Below are 20,207 nucleotides of genomic sequence, written 5' to 3' on the forward strand. Positions count from 1 at the left end.
AAATATATCCATGAACTCCTTCACCACCGACACTTGAGTTACATCTCCAACCTTTGCCTGAGTATCCTTTACCACCACCAAGTAACCTATACAGCCTTGTCGTAATAATCTTCTGGCAGAAATGACCGATATCAAATTGGTTGGAGCATTACTCCTATCCCCCTAAATACTAAATGATGGTTCATCAGGGAAATCAAATCTAACCAATTTATGATAGCAGTCCACACTAGCATGGCAAGGTGATAACCAATCCATCCCCAAGATCACATCAAAGTCTAAGGTGTCTAACACCACCAAATTCACCAAAGTGTCCTTGTCCTTGACTCGTACTACACAAGACTCATATTCCCATTCGGCCACAAATATCTCCTTTAAAGGAGTAGACACCACTAATTGTTCCTCTCTCCTAACACGATCTCTACCCAACCGAGATGTAAAACATGGAGAGATAAAAGAATGGGTAGTATCAGGATCAAATAGTACCCGAGCATTCATATTACAAACGGAGAGAATACCTGAGACCACGGCATTGGAAGTTTGAGCCTCTTGCTGTGTTAAAGCAAACACCCTCGCTTGGCCTCTACCAACATAACTCTGATGTCCGAATCCAGATGGCTTGCCCTAAGAGGAAGTACCAGCACCTCTACCTCTCATCCACTAGCCTCTCGTCCAGATGAGGCAGCAACTAAATGAGTAGAAGAAGTTGGCTGGGTGGAACCACGAGTAGAATCTTGTGATTACTGAGCCCTCGGACAATCCCTCCTAATATGCCTAGGTTGACCGCACCCGAAACAAGTTCTTGTGGTAAGGAAGCATCGTCCACTATGTCGTCTCCCACAAGTATCACAATAGCGGGTGACTTGACTACTCTGTCTAGAATCTTGTTGCCTCCTAGAGCTAAAGGTTCTCTATCCCATCCTAATATTAGCACCAGGCGCGTCACTCCCCTGCTGAGGTAATCGTGAGTCCTTCTGTGGACCCTGACGGCTAGAAGACGAACCACCACTGTTGAAATCTCTACGGCCCTGATAACTCTCTGTCTTGGCTCTCTTTGCTCTATCCCTCGCAGCCCTACTCTCACCAGTCCTCATCTTAATGCGCTGAGCATAATCTACTGCTACGGAATAGGTAGTGAAATCTCGAGATGCCACAGCCCTAAATAGTGGCTCTACTAACCCATCCACAAACCTCTGAATTTTCATCTCCTCAGTAGAAACGAGGTAGGGAGCATACCGAGACAATTATGTGAACTTGATGTCATACTCCGACATCGTCATGCTCGAAGTTTGTACCAAAGTCTCAAACTCTCTGGCTCTGGCATTATGTACACTGAGTGGTAGGAACCGATCCAAGAAGGCTGCACTATACTCACTCCAAGTCAATGGCGCTGCATCCGTCGGTCTGCCTCTACACAAGGAGCTATACCATTCCTACGCCACATCCTATAATCGCAAAGCAGCTAACTCAACTGACCGAACACTAGAGCATCCCAAGGCTTTACATATTTTCTCCATCTTATCCAAGAAAACTTGGGGTTTCTCTGATGCATCAGACCCTAAAAATGATGGAGGCTTAAGCTTTAGGAAATCGGGAAGAGAAATCTCTAAGTGACCCTTGTCAACCTCACGATATTGGCGATCGGCCTGTCTTTGGGAGCTAGGAGATTCTTATATTGTAGGTCTCCCCTCTACTACCCTCTGTATATCCTCCATACGGGTTGCCATCATCTCTACAACCCGGTTGACTCCCTATAAGCCTGCCACTACATCCTCGATAGTAATACCCCTAGCTAGGTGTCTATCTACATCACCTGAGGACTATCCCTCCTCTCACCTACTCACAAGCGTATCCGCCCTCACTAGCCTAGTGGCCCTGCCACGTCTACCTCGGCCTCTCCAGGTGGATGCCCGTGGCCTATCTGCCATATCAATAGGAGCATCTTGCTCCCCTATCTGTCTTGAGGAGGCTCGTGTCTTAGGCGGCATTCTTACCTAGACAAGAGCAAACACCTATTATTAAACACATATTATAATCATACTTAAGGCAAAAGGTAGTTTCTAAGATAAGGAATCTATGCGGTCATTTGGTTGTAAAATGTGTCGCGGTTCACACTTTACAACTAAAGTTCCCATATAAAGACCCGACTCTCCACTAGACCAACAAAAGGAAATTCTAGGACCTAGACAAACCTAGTGCTTTGATACCAACTTTGTCATGACCCAAATTCTGGGCCATGACCGACGTATGGGCCCAATGGACATAGTCCACTAAGCCCAAGCAAGCCTATCGAATTATTCTACTCATCATACCATCAAGTATTGTTAAGTCACAAATTGTAACTTTAAACCAAAATAGTAATATACATTGCCAACTTGTACTGGCATTACTCATTTAAAATATACATACATTGCCTACAACATGTATCTTAATAATTTACATCAAGTTTGTCTATACATCTCAAAAAGAAGACTCGATTTCCAGCGAAGGGACTCGGATGAATGTACAGCTACTGAATGCCGAGACACCTACCAAAAGATGGACACAGGTCTACAAGGATACCTCGTCCTAGTTACCGGCTGCCTCGTGATCTGAAAACATGAATTTGAAATGGTGAGTATAAACCCAGTGAGTGAACAAGGAAGGGAACAAGCAACAACAAAGGAAAATTTAAAATCATGATGCACTAGTTTCAAAACAATGCAATTTGGTTCATTCCTAATAAAACCCCTTATCGAGCCCTTAAGTGATTAATCATTTGAAAATCATGAACCCATACATAGCGAATCATTTGGAGAATGAAAGCTTCAATATTGCACAAGCAAGTCAAATACAACAACGAATCTTCGCTGCAGCGAGAATGCCTTTCCGCTGCAGCGACGTTGGAATTTAGTTATTAACCGAACGAGGGTTTCTCAACTGGCCGAGGGTTTCTCACTAAACCTCATCATTTTAAACTTAACTCTTTTAATCCTTAATGTTGGAAGTCCATGCTCCCATATGGTAGCAAATAAGTGAAAGATAGGGTAGCAATTAGACAAGATAAGATACCAAAACAGAAATTTTTCTGCTGCAGCGAGATTCAATCTCGCTACAGCGAAATTTCTACCCAGAAACAAAATGTTTCTCACTGCAGCGAGATTCAATCTCGCTACAGCGAAATTGCAACCCAGAAAACAGAAAGTTTCTCGCTACAGCGAGAATGCATTTCGCTGCAGCGAGAAGCTACAGTGTCATTCTCGCTGCAACGAAAATGCATCCTCACTACAGCGAGTTTTCAGCCAGCCTACCCTTTCAAAACCTGAGAGTTTCTCACTACAACGAGAATGATTCTCGCTGCAGCGAAATACAGGGCATCAATGCAAAATTTACCTTTCTCCCAAAGGAAAAACCACCCTGCCAAAAGGTCCAAACCAACATGAAAACACATAACAATTTCTCAAGGTTTAACATGTCAAGTTTCACATGCATTACAACCATAACCCATTATCCATCAATTTCCTATAACACACATATTTACATATATATATATACATATATACCCATCATCATCATCACACCATCCCATCATCATCATCACCAGCTCATGCGCACTCCCTACTCGCACATGGTTGGGTCATCACCGGGTTATGCGCACTCCCTACTCACACATAACCGGGTCATCCTCGGCTTATGCGCACTCCCTACTTGCACATAGCCGAGTCAATATAATTACACAACATTATACTCAAGCAAATATGTATATCAACATAATGCAGCCACATAGAAATCCATAATAATCACATTTCATAACATAAACCTTTTCTCAAAAGCTTGTTCCCAAGGCATTCATTTTCATGAAAAATTGTATAAAATCATTCAAACACTTTGTCAAATCCATCATATTCCCAAAATCAGTTTTGAAGGTAGTCCACTCACCAATTGATTGTAGAACTTTTAATTGACTCAAATTCCCCTAATGATCCAATTGGAATGATGGTGCTTCCTTAAAAACCTAGGATCACATTAACATAAACAATAGATTAATTTACACACTATGAACTCTAAAAGCTATCTCTTAGCTAGTTTTCAATTGCCACTTTAAATGGCTATCTATGTTCACTATCTTAATCACTAAAAAGTAATGAACATACTAAACAATAAAACAGCTCATAAATCACAATTACTAGCCATTTTCTGCAGCTAAAAATCAAACTTGGTGCATCACTCACCCTAGGGTTCCTTTGTAGTTGGATTCTCTTCCAATAGCTTCCAAATCAATGGAGTGATTCCCTCTTTCTCTCTCTAAAATGCCCAACTAGTGAGAGAAAGTATGAAAACAAGATATTTCAAGGTTTTTGAAGTGAGAAGATGAAATAGCACAAGGGTTTATGGAAGGGTGCACCAAAAGCATGAAAATTGGAGCTAGAGAGAGAAAGTTGTGGAAGTTTGAAAATCAAGCTTCCATGGAGTTTGAAGAAACGTGAGAGAGGAGAAGAGAAGAAGAAGACCAGCTGCTGAAAAATTCAAGAAGCTGCTGGAAATTCAAGGTATTTATAGGCAATCTTATCTTTTCCTTTAAAATTACGAAAATGCCTCTCCACCAATTAACTTACTCTCCTCCAATCTTTTATGCAATCTTTTTGCTCTTTTAACACAGGGACAATATCCATAATGGTCTAAACATGCTCGGGTTCATAAAAACATAAAATTTTAACCCAAGGTGAAAAATGACCATTTTACCCCTGCTATGAAAATTGTTGAAACTTCTAGTTTTCTTCGTGTTTTCATCAACACACATCATTTATGTAGTTTTATACCCATTTAAGCCTTAAAATATCATAAAATTTTCTTTTGGGAGCTTATTAGAGAAAATAACGAAACTACTGCTAGCTCATATTATTACATCTATACTTAGTTACAAGCCTATAGAAGTTGGGGTATCACAAGCTGGTTATGGAATAGAAGACTAAGACATGCTAGTATGCACACTATATCAAAACTCTTGAGAAAAGACCTAGTCATTAGGCTTCCAAAGATATCATTTGAAAATGACAAAGTATGTGATGCATGTCAATTTGGGAAAAAAGTTAGAAGTTTATTTAAATTTAAGAAAATCATATCAACTTTTAGGCCACTTGAACTATTACATGTTGCTTGTTTGGACAAATCACTACTACTAGTCTTGGAGGCAAGTCATATGGCCTTGTTATTGTAGATGAGTACTCTAGATACATATGGGTATATTTTCTTGCTCACAAAGATGATGCATTACCAACTTTTGTTAAACATTGTAAAAGAGTTCAAAATGAAAAGGTTTTACCCTTATTAGTGTTAGAAGTGACCATGGTGGTGAATTTGAAAATGATAATTTTAAAATATTTTATAATGAAAATGGTTTTGACCACAACTTTTCTGCTCCTAGAACTTCACAACAAAATGCAATTGTTGAAGGAAAAATAGGACTTTAAAAGAAATGGTAAAAGCAATGATTTGTGAAAATAATTTGCCCAAATATTTTTGGGCTGAAGTTGTGAACACTGCAGCTTATATTTTAAATAGAGTTTCCATTAGAGCTATGGTTTCTAAACCCCTTATGAGCTTTTCAAAGGAAGAAAACCAAATATTTCTCACTTAAGGAGTTTTGGATGCAAATGTTTTGTTTTAAATAATGGAAAACTCACCATGGGAAAGTTTGATGCTAGAGTGATAAGGCTATTTCCTCAGGTTATGCATTGAACTCTAAAGTAAATAGAGTGTTTAACTAAAGAACTTTAGTTATAAAAGAGTCAATTCATATTGTATTTGATGAGACTTATGCTACACAAAGAAAGATAGTTTTTTATGATGATGATGCATATGACATTAAGAAGAAAATGAAGAAGATGAGCTTGGACAACAAAGAAAAGGATGGAAAGAGCTTAAAGGAGAAAAATGAGGAACAATCACCACTTAGGGACTTGCAAAGAACTAAGAATAGCACAACGATCTTTCTAGAAGCTGGAGATTTGTAAGAAATCATCCTCAAAAGCAAATCATTGGTGATCCCTCGAAAAGTATTAAAACTAGAAGAGGATTAAGAGAAGCTTATGAATAACTTGCATTCATATCACAAGTGAAACCAAAGAACCTTGAGGAAGTTGAAAAGGAAGAAAGTTGGATGATTGCCATGTCAGAGGATCTTAGCCAATTTGAAAGGAACAAGGATTGGACCTGTAAAACCCGACCCTATAAACACATGTCATGACATACATGCATTGAGTAGCATGTTATTACGCTAGGAAAGCCCTTAAGAATAGACGAAACCCGATATTGTACCTAACGGTACACTTGAGTTGATTTAACTTCGAACTAGTTCAAATTGGAATTGTAAGATAAAATTTAATATTTTACAGTCCAGGAATAACTAAATATGATTGTTCGGAGTTCGAGGGTTCATTTAGGGAAAAATTGAAAATTTTGATGTTTAGGGGTAAAATCGTCATTTTGCCACCTAAGATAATAATTTGATCATGGAATGAAATTTTTGACCAAGATTAACTATTTGGAGTATAATTTAATGATAGGAAGTGAAAATTTTCAATTTTGGCAATTTTCGAAACATATGGCAAAACAATAATTTTGTCACCTTGGGGTAAAACAGTAATTTTCACCACCCAAAACTTATCAAAATCATAGGATTTATTTATTTTTGGTATGAATAACTATGGTATTTTAAGTGGTGAAAAAATTGAAGTTTAAAGGACGAAATTTTAAAAACAGGCCAATGGAAAAGTGATACATGGCACTTTGTAATGATTTAATATTATTTTAAAGGAAAGTCAGCCCATTTACACCCCACATCAGGTGATGGTCAACCATAAGGAGAGAAAAAGAGAGAAAATAGAGAGGAAAGGAAGAAACGAGAAAAACCAAAGGAAAACTAGAAAATTCAAAGGGAAATTTGCATTTTTCGTCCGTTTACGCGTCTAACGGTAAGATTTTTCGACTTTAACTTGATTTCTACCTTTCCTATGCCTTTTTTTTCATTTAGCATGCTTGAGGAGAGAGATCAAAAAGTGATACCAAGGGCTGGCCGAATTTCAAGGAGAAGGATTTTGAAATTTTTATGTTTTGATTCTTAGTTAAATTGGTAGTTTTAGTTAGTTAAATGTGTATAGAAATCAAATAGGGCAAGAAAGCATAAAATTCTCACAATACCCACCCTTGGCCGAATATTCAGTGATGTACAATGATGATGAACTGATTTTTATTCTAAGAGAAATGAAGAGAAAATGATGAAAAATCGTTAAATGTGATAGAAAAACAAAGTGGAAAATTAACCGAGTTAATATCCCATTTTTTACCGAATTTTCCAAGGAGGAAAGTGAGCTAATTTTGGTGATTTTAGAGGGTTGTTGGCTGATATTTAATGGTTAGAAATGTTGGAGAGAAAATGGGACAATTTAGAGCTAAAATGGAGTGCGTTAGCAATTTATCGGGTAAAGTGCCAAAAATAGGTTAATACTTCGTTTAAGCTGTTTTAGGCTATTGCATTACATACCATGCATTAGTGTAGGATTTAAGTCAATTATATAGTGATTTAGCATCAATGTGGTGAATTGTGTAATTTTTGCAATGTGTCTAGGAGGAGAGCCTTCCGGTAAAGGCAAGGAAGTCGTACCCGATGAACAGTAATCGGGGCACCTAGAAAGCATTTAATTTGTACAAACTGTGAGTAAACCTATTATTATTGTAAATTATCTAGAGTTTATTTTTAAATGCTCTTTATGTATTTTATGAAACGAAAATGAGATCAAAATGGGACTTTTGATGTTTTAGAAATAAATGTGACAAATAAATATATTGTGTTGATTATCTGAAATAAGAAACTTTTGATCATGAAATTGAGTAATAGGAGGCTGCCAATTGTCTTGAAAAATATATTTTCCTATGAGTGGCTTATGATATATGAGTATATGTGGCTATATTTTATAATTGCATTGGGAATTTATGTAAGCTGTCTTTTACTATGCAGGCTGGGTAAATAAATAAAAGCCACGTTATACTATCGAAATTTTATTAAAATTGGTGGGTTTAGTCACTGCAGTGATGGGTTTCCGTGGACTGCCTATTAAAATTGGGGTAGTGTTAGAGCTCACTTCACGTCGAACCCCCACGTGAATGTGTAACTCGGCCAACGCCAAGGAACGGCTTGTTTTCAAAACTAACATGTGTTTAACATGTAAATATCTTAACAACCTTGGCGGACTCGGTTAGATGCCTCAGCCAAGGTATCCCCGAGGACTAGTTTTTGGCTTGAGCCTTGTTTCTAATAAAAGTCATAAGCCTTAACAACTGTTTTGGTAAATTACAAATATTTTATGGTTTAAGAAATAAATTGAAAACCTTATGAAATGGTTTGTGATTTATTGTTTAAACTTGCCTCCATTTTACTCGCCTTTAGATATTTATAATAATGTCTGTTTACTCATTGGGATTGCAAAATCTCACCCACCTCTTTTCCAAATATTTCAGGCCTGTGGTAGCTTATAGATACCTAATTTTGTCGAGGATTCCAGTTGACCCCTCTATCTCACAGACAGTAGATTACTATCACCAACACTTGGTGTATTTATGGACTACTTGTCATTGTAATTATTATTGTACATTATAACTTTGTAAATTATTGTATGTATGAATTTATTTTACTTCCACGTTACAAAAGATTACTTACACGTGTTTCTATAAATATTATTTTATATAAAAATATTATATTTTAATCAATATTTTGAATAGTAATATTCATCTATAAATCCTTTTAAAAAAATAAAATAAAATAAAATATTTTTTGTCTTTTGATTTACTTGTGTCGGAAACGATTGGTAATTGTTTAAAACGGAATGTTTAACAACGATTGCTCACAAGAAAGGCAAGAAGCTGATACGTAAGCCTTGCGGGGTTCCGATTGCATTCCAAGTAATGAGTGTCAATCGGGACGTCGCGGCGGTTGTCATGAGCCCGAGGGAGGTTCCGGGTCATGACAGGACCTTAGTTCCAAGGCCAACCAACCATCCAACTGTTGGTACAAAATGGGTATTTAAAAACAAGATGGATGAATTAGGAAATATGGTAAAGAACAAAGCAAGGTTAGTTGCTCAAGGCTACTATCAAGAAAAAGGCATTGATTATGATGAAACCTTTGCTCCAATAGATAGGTTAAAAGTAATTAGACTTTTAATTACTTATGCATGCTTTATGAATTTTAAATTATTTCAAATGGATGTGAAGAGTACATTCCTTAATGGTTTTATACAAGAAGAAGTATATGTTGAACAACCCCCTAATTTTGAGGTCTTTGATAAAATTGATCATTTGTATAAATTGCGTAATTCTTATATGGTTTGAAATAAGCTCCTAAAGCTTGCTATGAAAGACTTTTAAAATTTTTTATTGAAAAAGGATATTTTAGGGGGAATGTAGACAATACACTTTTCATTAAGAAAAATAAATTGGTTTGATTGTAGTTCAAATATAAGTTGATGATATAGTGTTTGGTGTTACTAATGAAAGGTTATGTGAGAATTTTGCTATGTAAATGTAGAGAGAATTTGAAATGAGTATGATGGGACAGTTAAAATTTTTCCTTGGTCTACAAATCAAGCAATGTAAGGGTGGAATATTCATCAACCAAGAGACATATACCAAAGAAATGCTGAAGAAATTTAGTGGGTTGAATATGAAATCAATTGGAACTCTTATGAGTCCTTCCAAAAAGCTTGACAAAGATGATAAAGGAAAAAATGTGGACCAAAAACTCTATAAAGGTATGATTGGCTCACTTATTTATTTAACTGCAAGTAAGCCTGATATTTTATTTAATGTTTGCCTATGTGCAAGATTCCAATCATGTACCAAGGAATCACATTTAATTACAATGAAGAGGATTTTTAGATATCTCTTAGATACTCAAGGTTTAGGCTTATGGTATCACAAAGGTTCATCTTTTAATCTTCTTGGCTATTCTAATGCTGATTTTGCTAGTAGCAAAACTAATTGGAAAAGTACTAGTGGTACTTGTCAATTCCTTGGAAACATGCTTCTGTATTGGCCTTAGTCTTGCAAGAAACAAAATTTTGTTGTTCTATCAGCTGCTAAAGCTGAATATATCTCACTAGGTAGTTATTGTGCACAAATACTATAGATTAGGCAACAACTAAATGATTTTGGAATGGTTATGCATAAAATTCCTATATACTTGTGACAACATGAATGCTATAAATGTCTCCAAAAATCATGTTCAACATTCAAGAACTAAGCACATAGAAATTAGACACCATTTTATTAGAGATCATGTGCTTAAGGGAGATATTAAAATAGATTTTATGGACACCTTGCATCAATTGGTTGATATTTTCACAAAACCATTGAATGAAGATTAATTTGGTAGAATTAGAAGAGAATTAGGGATGCTAGATGTTAATGAAGTTTGACTAAGTTAAATTGAACATGTTTTTAATGATATATAGCATGATGATTGTATTTATTTCTTGGTGTAATTGATTAGAAAATGTTTTGATTAGTTAAAAGGACCTTAGAAAGAAGATAAGACTCACATTAATTAGTTAAGGACCTCTTTAATTAATTAAAACAATTTTGACTTAAGGTAGTTACCCTAAGTCAATAAGGTATTTATCAATTAAAAGCTCTCATAACCAATTAATGCATGTCTGGTAGTTAAAAGTATTCCAAGTCAGAAATACAGTAATCGGTTAATACATACTTTAATTGAGTAGAGCACCCTAGTTAATAGGAAAATTTCAACCAAAAAAAATGAGCGAGAAGTAAGGAAACCTCCCACTTAAAACGTGGGGTAACCAATTATTAACCCTCCACTGAAAAACTCTTCAGTTACTTAGAAAACCCATCCCCAGAAAAACAAAATCCCCAAAGTTTTAATATTTCCTCAACTCTCTGAAACCTGACAAACCCTAAATTCAATCCATCAAAAAAATCATGGCTAGAACTTCTTTTACACACTACGTTTCTGACAAAAGAAAAGAGAAAAGAATGGTTGATGATTCCCTTCCTCTTTCATCGAAGAAAAAGAGAAAAATCACTCAAGGTTCTCCAGTCGAGAAAAAGGGGGAAAGTTAGAAAAAAAAGTTAGGGAAAATAAAAAATGATTGTTACAGCAGAAGCTTCCATCGAAAAAGGTAACACCTCAACCTCTCAGTTTAAAAGCAAACTACAAGCTAATAGGTTTAAAAAGATTGAAAATGAAACTATCTCATGTGGAAAATCTTTTAGTTGGTCAAGTTTTGATGAAGTGCCTGCTGTTAAGAGTGATTTGAGGAAATACTTTGATGAACTAAAACTAAAAGATTTGAGTACCTTTGGAGATAAGGCACATAGTCCCACACTAGTTAAGGAATTCTATTCTAATATTGTCTTGAATAAGAATGAATTGGTCAATCAAAAGGAGTTTATAAAAGATGGTCTGAATGTTTTTCTATGCGGAAGAGAATTTCAAATCACTACTAACGATTTAGGAAAGTTTTTGAAAACAAAGTTTGAGATTGGTGAATTTAAGGTTCTAGAAAAATATGATCCTAGCCCTATTTGGGAGATTGTGATTGGTAGAAAGGAGAAATTCCCATCTAGGAGTTATGCTAGTGACATAAAATATGCTTAGCTAAGAATATTTCATTACTTCATTGCTTCCATACTTCATGGAATAAGTAGCAATTTTAGTTATGTGAGTGCTCAAGATCTCTAGCTGATGGAGTCAACTTTTAATGAGATCCCACTAAATGTAGCCAGGTTTACGATTAAACGAATCAGAGGGACATATCTGGGAGACAAAGCAAATCTACCATATTGCAACATCATCTTATCCCTTGTCAAGAAAAAGGGAATTTGGAGTATCAAGTTTCAAGTAGATTTAATGAAAAGCAAAGATCAAGGAATCTTCTTAATTAGTCCATTGAAAATGGGATACAAGCTGGAAAGGAAAAAATGTATTAAGTCCATAAAAAGCACACTAGTTCCTTTAGACATAGAAACACCCTTTACACCTCACTCAAGAGTTAGTCAAGCTCTCTTTCAAAGTGAAATGGTGTTCAATTTCTTAATGAGAATTGATGGAGAGTTGACTGAACAAGCTGAGAAGATGGTGAAAATTGAGGAAAGACTACAACACCTTGAAGACTTTATTCTCAAAGAAAAGGCAACTAAACCACTTGCTCTAGAAAACCAAGTTACAGCTACAAATGTGTCACGTGAAAGAACTACCACAAAGCGGTTTGATTTACATGCATCTGATTATGAAGATGAGATTGTGAAAGAAAGAGCTAAGAATGAAAACTAAGAGCAAAATGTTGAAGTAACTCTCAAAGAAAAACCAGCTGAAGGAATTGAGAAAGAAAAGAAAAGTGAAAAAATGGGAAAAGAGAATGATCCAGAAATAGAAATGGAAAAAGAAACGAAGGTGAGGCAGAAAACTTGAATGAATGGAACTTAGCTACTACAAGAGCATATGAGAATCCTCTTGAAGAATCTAAAGGTATCTTGCTTTCAGATTTTATTATTGAAATCCTCAGGGAAGCTGCAACTGATCAAGCTAAACAAAAAAAGAAAATGGAAAAGAAAGCTCAATTAGCACAAAAAGAAAAAGAGACAACTACCACCCAGCAAGGTCAAGATAAAGGGAATGTAGTAGTCACTGGATCAATATCTAAGAAAACTTATAGAAAAGGAAGAAAAACAATGGCCATAAAGACCAAAGCCTTCAAAAGAAGGAAATCTACCAAGATAGTTGAGTCCACTACCAAGCCAACTCTTAAATCTACATCCCTTGAACTTATATCTTTTGAATCCTCTAACTCATCCAAACCTGAATCCCTTTATTTCCTCCATGTTGCCCCTCTAGATGTTCACCTAGGAGCTAATGAATCATCAATGAATAAGTCTTCATCACTTTGATTTGTTGAACTACAGACTTAAGCCCCTCTTTTGATTAATGACAAAAAAGGGAGAAAATAGAAGGATAGAAGGATAGGGTGAACAATGTTTATGTTATGTGATGTGAACAATATTTATGTGTTTGTGTTTTGTGCTGTGTTTTTATGCTGAACTGCTTGTTATGTGTATGCTGGATGATTGAATATATATATATATACATATCTATATATATATATATATATATTTATATATTCTCATGTTGAAAGCTTATATCTATACATAGATTTACTTTAGAGGGAGAAATCTGTAAATCTGCATATAAAAGTGTATTGTTTTAAAGACATTGCACTCTTATTTTAGGAGTATTTTGTCATTATCAAAAAAAAAGGAGAGAATGTTGACTCCATATATTTTTTATGATAACAAAACATTCTTTATTCATTAATGTCTAACTTCACTATTTAAGTGTGCATAATATAGTTAATTCCCCTAACAAATTTGTTAATTAAGGGCAAGTCAAGATGCTTGCTAAATTTGAAGATGAGTTAATCAATTAAAGAAAGAAAGAAGAAAGTGATTAGTAAAGACAAAACATTAATAACTGATTAACAATGAGCCTTAATTAGTGAAGGCGCAATAGGGAGCTAGACAAAAACATGACATAAAATCCTTAATCGGTTAGCACTAGGGTTAATAGATTAAGAAGGTGCTGGAGGCTGAAAACAGAGTCATGCTAATCGGTTAAGGAGTTTGGTTAGTTGGTTAGAGCAGAAGGAGTTTGATTAAAGCTAATTTTAATCAGTTAAGGTTGAAGAAAGTGAAGCCTCATCAAGTTAAAGAAAGAGTTAACCAATTAAAGGAATTCTGCTGTGCAGAGAAAAATAAAGATAGAAAGTTTCTAATCGGTTAGAGATTCCTCAACCAGTTAACACAGTAAATAGAGTTGCCAAACAGTACAAGGTATAAAAGGTGTAATCAGTTAGAGCCTACCCATAACCAAGTAGCGAAACTTTGTCTACCTATTTGAATTTAAACATCAGGGGACAAAATAACGACTAGAATGGCATCAGAGTTGTTTCTAATGGCTAGAATTTGTCATAAACAACAAAATTTGACTCCCCAAGTATAAAAGGAAGAGAAAAAGATTGAAGTACCAAGAGCTATTTTGAGCAAAAAGCTAAAAAACTTTCACCAAAAACACTTGTTTTTCATTCCTATTCTTGAAAAAGTGTTTGAGCGTGATTAGAATCTTTCTAGATCTATAAAGGTAATCAGTTGTACTTCTTTTTCTTTTTTTTTTAAAGAAATTAGAATATTGGAAGCACTCTAAAGTCTATTATAAGGGATTAGAGCTTAGGTTAGAAGCTCACTTTGTAAAAGTTTGGTAGAAGCTGTTATTTCCATTGGTATAGTGAAGTTGGGTTGAAAATCCTTGATTAGGAGATCAAGGTAATGGATTTAGGTCAAGGAGACCAAACCACTATAAACACTTATGCATTGTCCATTTTTCTCTACCCTTCCTTACTTTGTGTCTTTTAACTATAACAAGCTATAAATCTTCTCTTTTAACTATAACAAGCTTTAAATCTTCCTTTCTCTAATTGATTAGGGGCTCTACAAGTTGAAAAGGGCTAACCCTAAAATTTTTAGTGTTATTCACCCCCCTCTAGCACACTAACGGAACCAACATGTCAAATAAACATAATTTTTTAAAAAAATTAAATATTTAAATTTTTATTCTTGAGTTTAAATTATTTTACGGCTTACAAATTTTAATTTACGAATGAATAATAGTGAAGATAAAAAGAATTAAAGTGAAAATTAGTAGTTGAAAAACTTTGACGTAAAGAAGTAAAAATTAATGTAAAAAAATTAAAGGTGCAAAAAAAAATTTCAAAATATTGACGTAAATGTATAAGATTTAATGTAACAAGTCAATTATGTCAAATAAACATAATTTTCATGAAACTTAAATATTTAAATTTTTATTATCGAGTTTAAAGTGTATTAGGGCTTACAAATTTTAATCTATGCATGAATAATAGTAACGATATAAAAAATTATGTTGAAAATTAGTAGTAGAAAAGCCTTTATGTAAAATAGTAAGAATTAACGTAAAAAATTATGAAGGTGGAATAAGCATTGTCAAAAGATTGACATAAATGTTTGAGATTTAATTTAACAAGTCAGTTATGTCAAATAAACATAATTTTTTAAGAAATTAAACATTCTAATTTTTATTGTCAAGTTTAAAGTATTTTATGGTTTACAAGTTTTAATCTATGAATAAATAATAGTAAGGATAAAAATAATTATTGTAAAAGTTAGTAGTTGAAAAACTTTGACGAAAACAGTAAGAATTAACGTAAAAAATTATAAAAGTGAAACAAGTATTGTTAAAATATTGACATAAATATATAAGATTTAATATAACAAGTCATAATAATAATTTTAATTGAATTAAATTAGTTATTTATAATGATAGTATTAAAAATAATAATATTCTTGTATTTTAAAGTAAAAGATAGAATAAAAATACAAATTAAATAACATTTAAAATAAAATCCATTAGTGTATAAATTATCTATATTGTTAATATAATATGAATAAGTTTAGAAATTATTTATGTTATTTACCTATTAACCTATTAAACTGGTTTTTATTATTTTTTAAAAAATTATTTTAATTAACCTTATAGTAAGGTTAACCTTACTGTAGAATTCACCTTGACTAACCAACAACAACAAGTCAATCTGATTAATATGACAAAATTGCCGTTTCGTTAGAAGTTTGGACATCAACAAATCACATTTCGGAACAGCCTATCCATGGTCATGACCACCTTGTATTTAATTCAAAAAAGGCTTTTTTTTTAACATTAACTCTATTTCAAATGAAATATTTATTCTTTTTGTCAATTTTTGACAATCAAATTTAGAATCATCTTCATGTCTCTTTTGTTAATATTTTTAACTTACTTTTTTATGTCTCATATTAATTTTTTATATTGAAATCTATAATCAATAATTTTATAATATTTTTTAAAAATTAAATAAATTGAAATAAATATTTTATTATTTATATCAAAATAAAAAATTAATTAAAAAATCTTTATATCAAATCAAAATTTTAAAAAAAAATACTACCTATAAAATCTATTTTCCTTGAACAGGTCTATTATAAGGTAGGCATTCATTTTTGGCTTAGCAGCATGGCCGCTCTTCCTCCAAACCCGGTGCCGCTGGCCTACCAAGGCGGCACACCAGCAGTACCAGTTTGGCTAAACAAAGGAGATAACGCGTGGCAGATGATATCCGCCACGCTTGTTGGCCTCCAGAGCGTGCCCGGCTTGGTCATCCTCTACGGTAGCGTTGTCAAAAAAAAGTGGGCAGTGAATTCAGCTTTCATGGCCCTTTATGCTTTTGCTGCCGTAGTTATATGCTGGGTCCTTTGGGCGTACAACATGTCCTTTGGGCATAAGCTTTTGCCCTTTTGGGGTAAAGCAGGGCCTGCCTTGGGCCAAAAGTTTCTAGTAAATCAAGCACTACTCCCTGAGACAACACAATTCCATCATGATGGTACGGTGGAGACGGCTATGGTGACACCGTTATATCCTATGGCGTCTATGGTTTGGTTTCAGTGCGTGTTCGCGGCGATCACGGTGATTATACTAGCTGGGTCAGTGCTGGGGAGGATCAATATAAAAGCCTGGATGGCTTTTGTACCGCTTTGGCTCACTTTCTGTTATACTGTCGGTGCGTTTAGCTTGTGGGGTGGAGGTTTCCTGTTTCACTGGGGCGTTATTGACTACTCTGGTGGTTATGTTATTCATCTTTCTTCAGGGATTGCTGGTTTTACTGCCGCCTTTTGGGTTAGTCTCCAATCTCATGAACCTTAATTCTGATCTGACATTGACCACGAAATAGGAAGTCTATTATTGAGTAAGGAATAGTGTTGAACTGGAAGAACATAACTTTCAGTCAACCCTAACGTTTCACTCCAACTTTTTTACTCTTCGAAGTACACTTCATTCCCAAAAAGGTTACATTTGGAATTATAAGGCATTATATTCACTTAAAGGTTTTATAAGAAAAGACAAAAAATTGATGTTCTCCCCTTCGGTGGTTTTGGTTTAAAATGAAAATCTTGATTTTATTATGGTTTCTAGGGAATTAGGCTTCTTTAATTATTTTTTTGTCTATTATGTTTTACTATATTTACCATTACCATTTACATGTGTAAAATTGCACTTAATAACCGTTGAATTCATTTTATTGATGATAATTATTAAAACCATATGTGGATGAAAAGTAATATTAGCGTTCATTAATTCCAACTTGGAATCATTCTGAGGATCTGATAGTGCCTGTGTGATGCAGGTGGGGCCAAGATCCAAAAAGGACAGGGAGAGATTTCCTCCAAACAATGTGCTACTGATGTTGGCAGGGGCAGGATTGCTGTGGATGGGATGGGCAGGTTTCAACGGTGGAGATCCTTACGCTGCCAACGTTGACTCTTCCATGGCCGTTCTAAACACTAACATTTGTGCAGCTACTAGCTTTCTTATTTGGACTTGGCTTGATGTTATTTTCTTCAAGAAACCTTCCGTCATTGGTGCCGTCCAGGGCATGATTACAGGCCTTGTTTGCATCACTCCTGGAGCAGGTATTAACGAGGCTTCAATTTTTTCTCTTGGTGTTGGTGGGTTTACGTGTTATTTAAATGTACTCTTATTAAATTGAATTCTCTCTCTCTCTCTCTCTTCCTTTTCTTTTTTTTTTTCCCCTAAAAAACATATAGGTCTCGTGCAAGGATGGGCTGCGATAGTGATGGGAATTCTATCAGGCAGCGTCCCATGGTTCACCATGATGATCGTACACAAGAGATGGACACTGCTTCAGCAAATTGATGACACACTAGGAGTGTTTCATACTCATGCAGTTGCGGGACTTCTTGGCGGAGTCCTGACCGGTCTCTTTGCTGAACCTCAGCTCTGTGCAATGTTTTTACCCGTTGCAGACTCAAGGGGAGGCGTCTATGGAGGCTCCGGGGGGATGCAGATCCTTAAGCAATTAGCAGGCGGCGCTTTCATAATCGGATGGAACCTTGTCCTCACATCAATTATTTGTGTAGCTATCAACCTAGTAATCCCGTTGCGTATGTCGGAAGAACAGTTATCAATTGGAGATGACGCGGTGCATGGCGAAGAGGCGTACGCTCTATGGGGTGACGGAGAGAAGTACGATTCAACCAAGCATGGGATGTACTCAGATGATACCTTGCACAGTAAGGCTTTCACTGGGGCTACTCAGGTGGTTTGATTAAAATTTACAAGGTCAAACATCAGGCGGATAAATGTGAAAAATTGATGGACAATACAAACATTCAACTTCATATGTAATCAGGCGCTGGTTAAGTTCTTCACCGAAAAGGGCAGAAGCTAGGTTTCATTAGCCTGTGCTTCTACGTGCAAAACACTTTGTACATATCATCCAGTCTTCTACATAACCGTGGTGTTGTTTTTAGCTTTATTTGCCAATAAGATGTTAGATGCAATACATCGAGCATGTTCGACAAAACATGGTCACACTTTTGTTTTAGTAGTTTTTGTTACATAAGCATTGCACTTTGGTCATTTAATATGAGAACGTTATCATTATAATAATAGAAATAATAAATTTGTGAAACAAGATTCCATTAATATTTAATTAGTTAACATTTTAAGTTTAAAAATATGGAATATTTGAAAGAAAAGAAGGATGTATTTTCAAGAAAATCTCTAAAATGAAACCAATTTCACGCCTAAAATAAAGTTTCTTTTATAGAAAGGAATGCACAGTAATCAAATTTTAGTAAGTAACTTTTAATATCATAAAAATTAAAAAGAGAAAACACATAAATTTTTCACATATATATTTTCAACCTCCAATAATTTGTATGTTTAGAAAATGATATAAAAACAATGTAATACAATCAATTTAAACTTTATTAATAAAAGCTGATATCATAAATGTCACAATCCATTTCTGGAGGCCTGTGATCGATACTAGGTCCTACCTGTTTATAATCCGTTAGGTCCTAGTAAGTCTCATTTCTATTAACCATTCATTAACTGTTCATTAATGATTCATACGTGGACTTGTTATCCACCATAACTGTGAAACCCCCAATTTTTATAGGAAGATAGTAGGTTAAATCCTTAGATGAGCTTAACATCTATTATGCATGATTTTGTTTATTGAATATAGCCACCTTGGTTGGTTGTCACTATTGAAGTTAAAATTTTTTCTAAATTTAGAAGGGGTCAAGATATATGATTTTTATAAACAATCTAATGGAAATACAAAATGGCGGTAATGGTTCCTTTGGTATTGATATAACCTGCAATGATTTTTTTATAATTTTTTAACTATGTTTGTTATGATAAATGAGAACTTAAAATCTAATTTCAATTGAACTTTTTTAATTTTGTTCTTGTAACCCAAATTTATATTTTGATTCTTTTGAAATTTTATTTTTTTGATACTTTTTGTTGAATCCAAATGGGGGGTTGTTTGTGATAATTCTATTTTATAAAATTATTTTATTCCAATTTTGTTATTAAATATTAGCTAAGTCCTCAATTTTCAATTATAATTTATTTATTTTTAGTTGTTTTTATAATTTGTTTATTTTTAAGTGAGTTATTTTAATTTTATGTTATTATTTTTAATTTGATTATTATTTATTAGTTTTTATATTTTTTGTAGGAACTAAAAGAAATTGGACTTAATTTTGAAAAGTGAGATGTTGAAAGACCCGAAAGTGTGCTTGCATATGCTTCAGTTTTTTGGCCATAACTTGAGTTACAAAACTCCAAATTATGCGATTCTTAGACCATTGGAAAGTTAAGAGATAGAGCTACAGCTTTCATGAATATCACTTTACCTAGTTCTACATCAAAGATAGAGAAAATCGTGTTAGAAAATAGCTAGATGTACTATGCCGAGAATGAAAATTTGTAAAGATTGACAATTGATTTATGGGCCTCTCGTTACACTTTTAAGCCCAATGAAACCCTAGGTCAACTTAAGGAACTTTAGATTAAGTTTATTAGTATAAATAGGATATGTTTAACAACATTAGGGAGAGAAGTTTTGGGAGATTCAATAAGCTAGGAGTTGAGGCTGAAACTTGGAGATCAATGCAGCAAATATTGTTTTGTTTTCTTCCTTGGCTTTTATTTTTCTTGTTTCTCTCAATGGTTGAATTATATACAATGTTATTTGTTTTTGCAATTATAAGTAGCT

General features: G+C 34.4%; 1 protein-coding gene across 1 annotated transcript; it reads left to right on the forward strand.

Moving 5' to 3' along the window:
- On the forward strand, positions 16,106 to 18,558 carry LOC18612875 (ammonium transporter 3 member 1). Its single transcript, XM_007049851.2, has 3 exons — positions 16,106 to 16,789; positions 17,298 to 17,583; positions 17,719 to 18,558. The coding sequence occupies exons 1-3, from the start codon at positions 16,130 to 16,132 to the stop codon at positions 18,237 to 18,239; spliced, it is 1,467 nt and encodes a 488-aa protein (XP_007049913.2). The 5' UTR covers positions 16,106 to 16,129; the 3' UTR covers positions 18,240 to 18,558.

Source organism: Theobroma cacao, chromosome 1, assembly GCF_000208745.1.
Source record: "Theobroma cacao cultivar B97-61/B2 chromosome 1, Criollo_cocoa_genome_V2, whole genome shotgun sequence".
Classification (NCBI taxonomy): domain Eukaryota; kingdom Viridiplantae; phylum Streptophyta; class Magnoliopsida; order Malvales; family Malvaceae; genus Theobroma; species Theobroma cacao.